Below are 14222 nucleotides of genomic sequence, written 5' to 3'. Positions count from 1 at the left end.
TTTTTCATTTCTATACCCCATGCCCTCTCTCCTACAAACAAAGGCTTGCCGCAAGTAAACTCGCCTAATCTAAATTGAGACATTGTTCATCTCGGTGAATTGATAGCTCAAATAAACTAACTTGAGAGAACTGAATGTCAACAGCTGTTGATGTTAGGGCTATGTAAACCGAAATAACAACAGAATAATAGAAAGAGAAAAATGACAAATAAAGAAAGAGAAAAAAGGAAACGGAAAATACATATACAATTTTTTGCAGTGAAAATATTATTGAAAAACTAAATAAGTTTTAAAATTAATCTAATTAAACAACAACAAAACAAAAAATAAAATATGTGTAGATCCCCGGTGAACATACACATCGTTTAAGCATACAAATTTAAGTGAAACATGTTTGTGCAAAAACATTTTGCACACGAACATGAAAACAATGAAATGTCTAAATTTGTAATTCCTATACATTTGTCCTGTGAAAAGAGGACCAAATTGTGGGCAACAACAACGACGACAACAAGCCAACAACAAGTTGCTGGTGAATGAGATTTCATTTTGCACAATCGAAGGAATCCTTTGACCATTGGCTTTGGGCTGGTAGTAATATTGTTTTGGGGGCAGGGCATAGTTTTGTCTAGCTGTCTGTTGTAAAAAATGCAGTGGTATTTTGGTATATTGGCTAGGCGGCCGTATCTGATGGTGTTGTTTATCAGCGTATTCTGTACAGCGTGCATTATTGTATCATTGACAACGAATAATTTGCCCGATTTTACGGATCCAACATTGGTGAGTTCCAATAAAGAAAATCAAAGGTTAATTAAAGGGGATTTGTGTGTAGGTGTGCTTCGAGCTGTTACTTGTTGATTAGGCAAATTTCCAAAAAGTAAAAGTGTAATGGAATTTGTGAAATAATCCATAGTCCATTAAAGAAGTTTAATGGAATGTATAAAAGGATTCGACTATAGTTTATGGTTTGCACGGCAATATTAATATAGAATGCCTAAAAGTATGCAATGAATGTCGGGAGAATTAAGGGAAGGATGTATTAAATTGTAACTTAATGAATTTTTTGTATTTTTTGCCTTTCTTCTTAAATTATGTATATACTTTTTAAATATATTTTATTTGGTTTTGTTTCAGGGCTTTGAAACTCGTGGAACCGAAATCGGCAAACGTTTGATAGCTTGGCACAATCTAATCCAGGAAACTGGTCCGTCAAATTTATTGGTAGAAAATCCCAGCGATCTACAACCTCCCTCGGAAAGATTCGATTATCAGTCAATTTCTCGGCAAAAGAATCGCCGCAATCGTAAACGGAAAAATCGAAAACCCAAAAAGAATAAACAGCGAAATAGGAACAAAACTGATCTGGCAAATGAAATTATAACATTTAAGAAACGCTTAAGGCACAAAAATCACAACCGGAATCAAATACAAAATGTCCATGGAGCTGCAGGCAATTTAAATTCATCGGCTACAGCAAACACATGGCATGGTGACCATGGCATATTTAGAGATTATGAAATAACAAATGATTCAACAGCATTAACACCTGCCAATGTTACAAAAACCGAAGAAGAGGGCATATATGGTCTGAACAAGACATTTGTCGATGACGATGACGAGATCAAAAATAAAAAGAGTCGTTGGTCGCTTTTGCAAAAAGCTGAACTGCCACCCGCCTCAGAAAGTGACGAAAATATTCGTTTACCCATTGAGGGATATTTTTGTGATTCACCCGCAAAGGAATATTCCCATTTTGTTGTTGAGCGCATTGGTCCGAATGCCACGGATTCTCTGTTTGATCTCAATGGCATATTGGCCATGTGTGAGCTACAGGAACAGATTACCAAAGTTAATAATTATGGAGAGTATTGCGAACGTGAAATGATTAGCAATAATTGTTGTCGTCCCTGGTCTTTGCCAAACTATGCTGCACTATTGGCCAATAAAAGTTCGTGTTTCGATTTAACGGTAAGCCATTGAAGATGATGATGATTTGGTTGAGTGAATCTTTTAATTTGTTTGTTGTTTATATTCTGTTTTTGATTTTTTTTTCTTTCAGCACGATGATATTTTATTGTTGCATAATCTTCTATTGACATGTTTCGAATATTTCCATGATTTGAAATTAAGCAATGATTGCAGTGAAAGGCGTTGTTATGCACCAACAGAGTGTACACGAAAAAATATTGTATTTAATATATTACACTATTTGACTGATTATAATATTATAAAGATAAATGTAAGTAAATATAATTTTATGTCCTTAAAAAGTGCGTTTTAAAAGAAGAGTATTTGTCTTTGCAGGAAACCAATATATTCCTAAAATACTCCATGATTTTTGTGCCAGTATCACATACAAGAAATATTTTGCCATTATTTCATGAATGGGAAAAAGTGTAAGTATAAAAATATACACCCACCCACCTTGATTCCAAAATGAATATAAATTTGAATTCACATATTTTTATTTAATTTTAGTATGATACCAAAATTGTTTATTACAGAATTCACAACAATTTTATAATAGGTGTTTCCAATTGTATCCATTTATTACGAACGTCTCAAGGTGTAACGATCAATGGGACCGGGTAGTGTTTTTTTAGCATAGATGGCAGCCGGTTTTGATATGGTATCATTATATGTTGAACGACTACATTTATAAATTGTCTCAAGTTCTTGTTTCAATTCCAAACGGTCACGTTTGACAATTGTTGTAAACACTGACATGTTTCGCTCTAAGGGATTCTTTACGCGGCATATAATCATCTGGTGAAAATATCATTTGATAACTGGTTTTTGATAAATTCTTAAACATATTTCCGATAAGCATTTGATCAGTGGCTGGCGTTTTGAAATATAAATTAAATATCTTATTTCGACATTTTTTCAAACGTTCTACATAATCTCGATATTCTTCGCGTTCTGGTAAAATTTCTGGCCATACTTTAGTTTTCCTTGGTGCACCATTACTACACAGATTATTGCCAATGTGGCCACATATCAGTTCTTGATCAAAGGCTGCTGGTTTTGTTTGAATTTTAAGCGGTTTTGTTTTTTCCAACTGCTGATATTGCTCATGATATGTTGTGGTTGTTTCCACGGGACATGAACAGTGTAGGGACATATGAAAAGTTTTTTTCTTTTTTGAGAAATATATATTTTTTATTTCAACTGACATTTACACAAATGACAATTTGATAAAATGCATTGTTGTTTATTTTTTTTTTTTCATTTAGTGACCTGAGCAATGAAATCGTTCGTGTTGCTGCAATGGATTTAGGCTTGGAAAATGAACTATTCAATGAATTGCTGTTAACCGATGTTTGGCTAGTGGCATTGGGTGGCATATTTGTTATGACATGCATGTGGCTATATACCACATCACTATTTGTTACTATAATGACTTGTATTGCTGTGATATTTTCATTAGGTTTAGCATATTTTGTTTATACTCTAGTATTTGAAATGTCCTTTTTCCCATACATGAACCTATTGGCTGTTGTAGTAATCATAGGTAAGTGACGAACAACTAAAAAATAAATGGAAATTCAATGTTAATAAATATTTATTTTTTCTAAACCTTTTTTTAGGTATTGGCGCTGATGATGCTTTTATTTTTGTCAAAATATGGCAATGTGTGCTGACGGAGCGATTTACAAAAACTTCAACAGTTACCACCAAATCTCTGGCCAATCCGGAATCTGAACAAACCGAAACATTGCAAAATTTAATGGCATTGACACTGAAGCATGCGGCAATTTCAATGTTTGTTACATCCATAACAACAACGGTAGCATTTTATGCTTCATATACGAGTTATATTACAGCTATTAAATGTTTTGGGTAAGTGCGATGAAAAATTGTAACTGAAATCGATTTGATTTGTCAAAAAAATTAATACACAAAGCTATCAGTGTCGCGATGTTAAGTTTTTTTATAAAGGAACATTTAAAAAAAAATTATAGCGTTGATTTTTCAAAAATATTTTTTCCACGTTTGTCAGCATGTGTAGATATTTTTCAATGTAGATATTTTTGTAGACATGTTTGTAGATATTTTTCAACAGGCGTAGATTATTTAAAAATAAAACAATATATTTTTTCAAGCTTGAGGTCTAGATTATTTTTTATTTTTCACGTTCGATATTTCGCAATTGATTTAAATTGCATCCTCAGGATAATAAATAAACTGGTGTCAAGTTTACTTAAAACTTTTAAGTAAACTTGACACCAGTTTATTATCCTGTGGATGCAATTTAAATCAATTGTGAAATATCGAACGTGAAAAATAAAAAAGAAACTAGACCTCAAGCTCGAACAAATATATTGTTTTATTATAATCATCAAAAGGTCGAACAAAACTACACAGAATAAAGATTATTTAAAAATATATATTTTTTAAATATTTTTCAATGAATATCAACGGATTATTAACAAACGTATATTTTTTAAAAACAAACATTCAACCAAAATAATCTCTTATCTCTAGTGTCCTTTACACAAGAGACCCACAGCAAGACATTCACTATCTTTATTATTTGAAAACCATGTTCGCTACGCGAACATCTTGCGGGCCTGAACATGAAAATTAAAATATAAAATATTCCAAGATATAAAAATTATAAAATATCAAAAATTTAATTATAAAAAAATATAAAAACAGCTAGGTAATCGCATCCAGGTACATCCGCCATCTCTCCGACCAGCTTCTCTTTTCGGTACCTCCATCTTTGTCTGCCGGCTTCTTCTTCCAGCCTGAACCCTTGGCCATAGTCATCCTCCGCTTCTCGGTCATACGGTTTCCAAGTGGCTTATCCGTATTTTTGCCCTTCGCCATCATCTCCCAGGCTGTTCCATTTGCAGGCCTGTTCATAGCCGCGGCTTCATTCTTCAGCTTACTCTCGCTTCTGACCACCGACTTCATTTTGGTGGGAAAACCTTCCCTTTCTGCTTCACCATCTTTCTTGGCACCAAATTCTTTCCCCTTTAATAGAACGTCATCTTTATTATTTGGCGGACCATCTAACGTTGGCTGCATATTACATGTGACTGCGGGATCCAACTTCCCGGCCGCATTTACACGATTTATATCGACCAGTGTAATCTTCATCGCCGGAACATCCCTTATTACTGGCATCTGCTTATTGGTCTAATAACCCTTTGTAGCCGATTCACCAACATTGACCACCGGCGTCATCTTCCTACCGGCAAAAGATTTCCGAAAGATCCAGTTCTTTCAAAAGCTTCCTTTTCTCTTCTTCTTCTCTGCAGCCGGCACCAATTCACCTTTAAGCTTACTAACATGATAGTAAAATTCGATGTATGTATCTCTAGCCTCTCTATACCTTGCCTGCGCCCTTTCTTTAAGGCAACCATTGGCGTCTTCCGATCTTTTTAGCGCAACTTCTAGCTCTTTATTCCTTGCCCGTAACTCCGCCACGTCATGGCTTTTCTCCTCCAATGCTCTTTGAATGCTGCCCATTTGTTCTTGGGCTGGCCTAAAACCTCCTGCCATATTGGATTTCTTCTCCAATATCTCCATCCACCGATCCCAAATATTATTTCGACACCTATTTATAGACGTAGATTTTTAAAAAAAAAACTTTTTTCTACTCCTATTTTTATTTTTAAAATTACTTTTTTCCAACACCTATTTATAGGCGTATATTTTTACAATAAATTTTTTCGACACCTATTTGTAGGCGTAGATTTTTAAAATGATTTTTTTGGACAACATTTTTTCGACATTTTTTAAGTTTTTATATGGGGTGTAGTTCTTTTTAATATTTACAAAAAATATGTTTCAAAAGGGAAGATTTTTTAAGAAATATTTTTAAATGTTTTACAAGGTCGTGGATTTTTTAAAACATTATTGACCTGTTCCCGTACTGCAAGAATCTACTATTTTTTACTTCGATAACACTTCTTTCCTTTATGATATCGGAAAAATAGTAAAAACTCGTAGATTCTTGCATTACAGGAACAGACTAATTGTTTAAGTTTTTTATGATTTGGTTTTGATAAATAAAATAATAATATATAAATACATTTTCGATTTTTTCCAGTATTTTTGCCGGCACCGCAGTTATAACAAACTATTTCCTAATGGTTACCTGGCTACCAGCATCCATTTCAATTATGGAACGTTTTACACCCATTACAACCTGTAGTAAATTACAAATACAAAAATTCTTAATTATGATAAATAAGTCAATTAATAGTTTCTGTACGAAACTTGAATTATTTATAACGACGACAATTTTGAATTATGCACCCATACTCTTTACCATGTTTGGTAAGTTAAAAAAATAAGAAAGCTTGGAATTGAAATTTAAATATTTTTTAAATTTGATTCTATTTCTTTTTAGGAATTATTGGCATTTGCTGTGGTCTGATAGTTTTATATAAACCAGGTTTACAATTACCCGAAAATGCGCACTTCCAATTATTTGTATCAAATCATCCATTTGAAATTTACAATTCAAAATTGAAAAATGAATTTTGGTTTGAGAAGACAATGGCGGTAAGTTTTTGTTGTTAAAAAAATAATAATAATTGATACTATGTTTGACTCTTGCCTATCGGTTACTTCTGAACTGCTTCACAAAATGTGTGACATTGTGTGCCTCCCATTGCTCCCTAGAATTTATAGAAGATTTTTTTCTTGATTAATTTTCTAATTTGTTCCTAATTTATTAACCAATTCTTCGTTTTTTTTCCTTTAGAATGCTGAAAATTACAAAATGCCATTACGTTTTGTTTGGGGTATACAGCCGATTGATGACGGCGACTATGACAACCCATTTGCCTATGGAAATTTACACTATGACAATAATTTTAATGTGTCTACAAAAGCTGCACAAATTTGGCTGTTACAATTTTGCCAAAATCTACGACAACAACCATTTTATCAGCTAACATTTGGAATGCTGCTCCCGAATTGTTTTATAGAAAACTTTATAACACTTATGGAAAGGATGTAAGTTATAAACGTCATACAAATTTATTTTGTATTTGGAATATTACCCCATATTTGTTTATTCACCCTCTCTCTCCCTTGCAGGTGTGTCAACAGCATGGACGATACTGATCGCACCCCCTGCTGTGATGTCTCCAAATTCCCCTATGAACCGGAAGTTTTCGATATATGCTTACCCCAGATCATATCATCATTGTATGCAACACCTAGAGAATATTTTTGGCCCGGTGTGGCTGGTCCGAAATTTATGGCCTCAACCAAGACCCTGGACATTAATAACACGCTGAGTGAAGAACTGGCCAATACAACACTGGATACAACATTGGCCAATGCAACAACACCCCCACCTATTGTCAAGGCATTGGTTGTGGAATTCGAATCGAATGTTTCATTCTCCACGCTCTATGACAAAGTTAAACAATTTGTTGAAGATGTAGAGATTTGGTTTCAAAATGAATTAAAAACGGCGCCACCAGAAATGCAAGACGGTTGGTTTGTTAGTGATTTAAAGTTTTACGATGTACAAAATAGCCTGCCCACATGCACTTTGGTGGCCATAAGTGTGGCAATGTCCGCCTCTTTGGTTGTACTACTGCTAGTAACCCTTAACATTTTGATATCTTTGTATGCTGTAATAACAGTTTTGCTAACCATTTTTGTGACGGTGGCCATACTTATTATGCTGGGTTGGAAACTGAATATATTGGAGAGTGTGACAGTGAGTACAGCGATCGGGTTGGCTGTGGATTTCAGTCTACATTATGGCATACATTATCGCCTGTCGCCATCATGTGAAAGACTGGCGGCTACACAATTTTCTTTGTCACGCATTATAGGTCCCACCGCCATGGCTGCCATAACCACTGGTATTGCTGGAGCCCTTATGTTATTCTCCAGCGTCCTGCCCTATCGCCAAATTGGCATATTTCTATTGGTGGTGATGTCAGTCAGTTGGAGCTATTCCACATTTTTCCTTATGAGTCTACTCAAACTATTTGGTCCACAATATGGCTTCATGCAATTCCAGTATCCCCGAGTAAATAAGCGTTCCGCCACAAACGGGGGTATTAAATTCTATGAACGTAAACATAATTATATAACGGCTAGAGAACAATTGCTCACACCATCCAGTTCGGCAGTGGGGGAACTTATTAATTCCGAATCCCATGAACTCGAATCACTAACCTCAAATTCAATGATTAAAACCATCTCTGGTACAGAATGTTCGGCACAAAGTTTTTCTTTGGACTGTGAACATTTGTTGAATAACAAGAAATCGAATACGAATTTGGCCTCACCTGTGACCACCGCTCATCAGTTATCGTACCAACAACATAAATGTCCGCCGCCGCCGCCAACAGCATTTAGAAATGGAAATGCCTCACTGGTGAACACAGCAGCAACAAAAACACCAGTAATGAATGCCAATGGTGGCACCACTGGCATAAATATTTCCATAACTCCCATTGATGTGGCGGATGACAAATTGGATACACGAAAATACATAGAAGAGACATCCAGTTAAAAAGAAAAACAAAGCAAACCGAAAATAAGGTATGTTTTATGTGTGTTTCTAATAACTTAAGAAAAAAATAATATTGTTATAATCCAAGTATTTGTAAACTATTTTGTAAATTAAAAAAAGCATTTTGTAAACTAGTGTATGATATTAGAAAAAACACAACATAAATTATTAGGTATGGATGGAATTATATTTATAAGCATTATCACGTTACAAAAGGGAATTGTAAATTCTTTGCAGCTTAAGAATTCAATTAAAAAAGGAGATAAATTTTAATAGAACAAAAACACATGTTTTATACAAAATAACAACAACAACTCAGTCCATTACATGCGAAAACAAAACATGGATTTATCCATCCCAAAACTAAAATAAAAATAAAAAACTAACTGTAGATAGTAAAATAAAATAAGAAATTGTTCCTGTTAGAATTATTGACAAATTATATATACATACATACAAACAAAACAAATATATTTATATATAATGAAATATGGCAAAGATTATTTAAAAAAATCATCATATTTATATATTTCTATAAATATTTCAATTATTTAATCTAGTTTTGTATTTGATTTGGATAGTTCCCCACTTCTACGTGTGGAACATGTTTCAAAAAAAAAAAAAAAAAACTTCCACTTTTTCTTTTTTGTTTTCTATAACTGAATATAGATTATACAAGTACTTCCAGTAAAATATAAACACATAAAAAAGAAGATCGTTAGAGTAGTAAAAAAAACAACTATTTTTCGTTAAATATAAATTGTGCGGTTTTAAAAATAACTAATTGGTATAACATAATTTATATAATAAATTAGGCAAGTCTATAGGTATTGAATATTCATATGATCGTAAATTAAATTAAAAAACACACACACACACACTAAAAATTAGAAAAAAATCAAGAATAGAAAATACGTAACACATTTTCTTGTACTACGATTTTAAAAGAAGATATACTTTCTGAGAATGAAGACCGAAGATTATTCTTACTAAGCTGGCTTGTGATAGAGCTTAAAAAAAAATTCCAGGCGCGTTGGTCTTGTGCGGAGCTTTTCCAATGTGAAAGATTATGCTTCGAGATGTTGTATTCCACTTGATCTTTCCATGGAATTCGTGACCTTCCCCTTCTACGTGAGCCTTTTTTGCAGACCTTCTGTGTTTCTGCTCAGAAACATACGGTGACGATATAAATTTATCAAGCTCTTCTTTTTAAGAAAAAAACTTCAAAACGGTTTGATAACGACGTAAATTCCTTTTTCATCAAGACTGCAGGTCTTTTATAAATTATAAAAGTCGGCTAAGAGTCTTAACAATCCCTTGAATTTCTTATAAACACAAAATTTGGCAACTATTTTTTGCCTAGGCATCTGTCTCTCTCCCGAGATCATGATCGCCTCTACTTGCTTGGTTGGAGGAATCCTATTCATTGAGATTATGGCTTGTATTATTCCTCCACATTTATTAGTTCTCAGACGGCATTCGTATAAAACAACATTTAATTAAACTTTCGAACGCTTAGCGGGAGCTTCATTGCAGTCGTCCATGTGGTGAACAATGTTGCTGTGAATTTCGCGGCAGATGGAAGAATTTTACAAAATCAGCTATATAGACATTTATTCTTTCAAATATGTTATCGATAATCGGACCGGTTACATCATAATTAAATCGTCTGGAAGGAGCATTTTGCAAAGCTTCTGGTATCAAATAGTGGCGGTGAAGAAGAACCAATAAGAGATGACAGTATCGATTGTATACTACCTAGCCAATATGAGGCCAGAATAGCAATCAATCGGCTGAAGAATAATAAACTCGAACAATTCAAGACTGGTGGTTAGATACTGGTCAGGAGCATGCACCAGCAGATTAGTACAATTTGGCTCGAGGAATACATACCCAATCATTGAAACCTTAGCATCCCGTGTCCCGTGCAGAAAAAAGAAGACAAAACAATATGTGCCAACTAAAGTTTCCTTCCTATCGCATATAAAGTTCTAACCAGCGTACTGTATGAACGACTGAAGCTTACGGCCAAAGAGATTATTGGACCGTCGAATATAAAGTTGCATTCAATAGCCCTATCCGTTCAGATGTGTTTAAAGTCATGTCTCCAAAATTAATACGACTGTGTAGGATAACATTAGGAGTGTCTGGTTACTTTTCCAGTAACATATTTATTCAGTAAGTTCTAGTTCAGAGAGTAAGCCGTTTTTACTCTCTTTTGCGATAGTATTGAGAAAAGTAAACAGACAACATTTAGTAAGATTTAGCAAATAAACAGCTGATTCAAGAAAACATTTGATTTGCGCCAAAATAAACAAACAAAGGACAAACACAATTATTTGTATTTCGTTTAATATTAAAAATAAAATGAACAATAAAAGAAAATTTGATTTGGTATGTTCCCCGGGAACATTTAAGCTTCCTGCATCAATAAATTGCCCTCTATCTGGAACTTGCCTAAAAATATATAAGGAATCAGTTTCTAATTTAATGAAACTTTGCATTACTTAGGAATTTTCTTCCATTTTCAGTTATTTTTATACAACTTAACTTCAAATTGAACTTTGCAAATTAAAAAAATGTTTTGAATAGTTTTTGTGTTTTTGGTCATAAAACATCTGATCCAAAAATGCTGAGTTTGCAAAATCTTACTGCATAAAATTCTTTCAGTAAACTCCAGTAAGTTTGTTGTTATTCAACTGTCAAACTTGCTCTCTCACTTGACTCTCTTTTACTGGATTTTTGTGTAAGCAGACAACATTTAGTAACATTTGGTAACAATTGTTACCAAATATCGAATAAACAGACAGTGCTATTAACAGGTTCAAGGTCAGCAGTTAAAGTCGGAAAGGACCTCTCGGAGCCCTTTAATACTGAACGAGGATTCAGACAAGGTGACCGTTTGTCTTGTGATCTTTGTGCTTCTTTATCCTGCTGGAAAAGGTCACGCGAAAGGCAAAAGTTAATAGAAATGGCACTCTGTACACCAAACAACGCATGTTACTCGCCTAACATTGCGAGCGGTAACAGCCAGCTTTGAGCAAATTGAGAGTCTTCCGAAGTAAATGGCGAAGAAACCTAGCTGATGGTATCAACGCGAAAGACGTACAGTAGACTCGAACCAACTGTGGAACTTGAAAACTACAGAACTATTTTATATACATCGGTACCGCCATAAACAAAACTAATAACATCAGCTTTGAAATCCGGAGGAGAATAGTTTTGGCCAACAGATGCTACTATGGTCTGAGTAAACAGTTTAGAAACAAGGCTACCTCCCGCCAGACAAAACTCCCACTCTACAAGAGTGTGATCCTACCCGTGCTTTATATGAATCTAAAGCATGAGTACTTGCGCAACCATATGAGGCAGCTCTTGGAGTGTTTGAGAGAAAAATTCTCCGAAAGATCTATGTGCCGATCTGCGTTGACGGTGAATATCGCCGTCGAATGAACCATGACTTGTACCATCCAATCCCTTAATCTTGCTTTTTACTACACCAAGAAACAGACGAACCATATATTTCAAAAAGAAACGCTTAAAGATTTTCTATCATTCTGATCTGACACCCAATCGGCATCTGCATAGCCAACTCATTACTAGCGTTCTAGAAACACAATTTATATTCCGACGTTTCTTTTAAGTATCTCAATACTCTCTTCAATTGCTGCCAATGTATCTCTGTAGGATTATTTAAAAAAATGGCTCAAGTAACCGACGGTAGAACAGATTGTGCACATTAGGCTACCTACAAGTTCGCGATATGGTTCATCGGCACATGAATTAGATTCGTTTACATTTAATTGTAGTCCTTTCTCAATACGTGTTTTTACTGTGTTGAATTCGTTCATTCCAAACTTCGACAACAGCTTATCAATGTTATCCTTCTGAGAAATGTACAAATCTCCAGCATCGAAATCGATTTTCATCCTAATTTTGGGTCAAATCTTCCTCACAAAAGAGTGTATGAGCGAAGTTAACTTGTTTCATCACAATATGCACTTTCATATAGCCAGCGTCCTTCTACAATCGCTAAATTTTAATCAAGATCTATTAAATTAACAATATTGGATTATGTCAGCAAACTTTAGAAGCAGCTGATGTGCAGTTCTCCCTGGATGATCTTATTAATAGGCATTGATTTTGATAAATTCAAATAATGTTGATATTTAAATTATTGCAATAGTGTGTGAGAATTCATAAAAGACAGAAATCATAAAATCGAAACTAAAATATATGTTATAAATAATGTGTTGTTTTAATATTAAGTCTGAAAAGGGTGTCTGCTATAATATGATTCAAATTTTATATAGTCATTGATAACATGAAGGTATGTAGTTTTGTTATAAGGCTTTTCAAAATAAAAAATAAATACTACCATGCCCTTTTCAAAACAAAAATATATATAATTAGACAGTGGAATTTTTGCTATGCCAACTTATATTAATTCCTCTACAGATTCTTCGGCTGAATGCGCAATCGAAAAATCTTTATTTTCATTTCCTTGAGATGTTGCAAGAAAACTTCCACCATCTAATCATAATATCCCCCCAAAACAGAAAGTATTACTTAATACATGTTTTATATGTACTTAAGTTCAAAATGTTATTAGCTAATTAATATTTCTAGAGAGTTTGTAAATGTAAGTGTATGTATTTTGTAAAATTTACAAAAAAAGAATATAAAAAACTAAAAATAACAGATGTAACTTAAAAGCTCAAAATCTTTGATATAATGCTATCAAAAACAAAACAAAAAAATGAAAACAAAAATCTGAAGAAAAACATTCAAAATCTAACCTAGAAACTGTGATAACGTTATATAAAAAACTAAAAATAACAGATGAAATTATATAAATATATTTGTCCATGGCAATTACAATATCGATATTTATATGTATATCGATTGCATATGAATGTATAATAATAACATAAAAATAATAGTTAATTAAAAACAAATCAATTTTAATTTTGTGAACATAATTTTAGAAATAGATGAATTAATACTATATTGTGTTAAATTAAAAAGAGGAAAAATAGTATTTAAATAAATAAAAAATATATACAAAAATAAAAAAGGAATTTAATTTTACTTCGTTGAGCACGAATGAACATCGTTTAGTGCATCACTCCATGAGTGGCGGCTTTTTTATTTCATAATTTTTTCTCTGTTCTTTACATCATAACATGGTTGCATTTTACAATATCAATTAGTATTCGGTAATCATCTTATTACAATAGTTGATTTCGTTAATCTATTCTACTACAGGTTATTCAGCAAATAAGAGATAGGGCTGAAGACGCCATTGCGAGGTCGCAAGATTATAGTCAATAAAGGGTTAAAGCGAAAGGGGTGGTAGATACATCATTTGTTGTAGGAGATTTTGTAGTGATTTGGAATGTGGATACCACTGCAGGGATAAACATAAAATTGTATTTTTTTTTTAAATAGCATCTCGATATAGCCTATCATCAATCAACCAACGAGTAATCAAATTGATTATGTTTTGATAGACGGGCGGCATTCATCCAGTGTTTTAGACGTTCGATCGATAGGTGGAGCGAATATCAATTCGGATTATTACCTTGTGGCAGCCAATTAGCGTCTTAATGTAGCAGCAAAGGTGCGATCTAATGTAACACGGAAAATTGACGTCGAAAATCTATAAACAGAACAGATAGCAGATGCCTACTCCGCTTAACTTGCCCACTTGCTTGAC

General features: G+C 33.6%; 2 protein-coding genes across 2 annotated transcripts in view; one reads left to right on the top strand and one right to left on the bottom strand.

The window, feature by feature from the left end:
• LOC133322735 (DNA-directed RNA polymerase I subunit RPA12) overlaps positions 1-14222 on the bottom strand; it is a 97159-nt gene that overhangs the window by 58606 nt on the left and 24331 nt on the right. The gene's annotated exons all lie outside the window — the stretch shown is intronic.
• On the top strand, positions 649-8503 carry LOC133322753 (protein dispatched). The gene is made up of 10 exons (XM_061531715.1): positions 649-780; positions 1135-1968; positions 2060-2239; positions 2305-2396; positions 3237-3514; positions 3591-3843; positions 6065-6294; positions 6368-6522; positions 6725-6978; positions 7063-8503. The coding sequence occupies exons 1-10, from the start codon at positions 649-651 to the stop codon at positions 8501-8503; spliced, it is 3849 nt and encodes a 1282-aa protein (XP_061387699.1).

The sequence above is a fragment of the Musca vetustissima genome, unplaced genomic scaffold (assembly GCF_032173495.1).
Source record: "Musca vetustissima isolate MV318-11 ecotype Yass unplaced genomic scaffold, APGP_CSIRO_Mvet_v1 utg6509, whole genome shotgun sequence".
In the NCBI taxonomy this organism is placed as follows: domain Eukaryota; kingdom Metazoa; phylum Arthropoda; class Insecta; order Diptera; family Muscidae; genus Musca; species Musca vetustissima.
The sequence above is the reverse complement of the archived record's forward strand: the minus strand, read 5'-3'. Positions and strand labels throughout refer to the sequence as shown.

Coding starts and splice junctions, on each gene's coding strand:
- LOC133322753 (XM_061531715.1), top strand. CDS start 649: ATGCAGTGGTATTTTGGTATATTGGCTAGGCGGCCGTATCTGATGGTG. Junction 3,515..3,590: donor GGCTGTTGTAGTAATCATAG/GTAAGTGACGAA, acceptor ACCTTTTTTTAG/GTATTGGCGCTGATGATGCT. Junction 6,295..6,367: donor CATACTCTTTACCATGTTTG/GTAAGTTAAAAA, acceptor ATTTCTTTTTAG/GAATTATTGGCATTTGCTGT.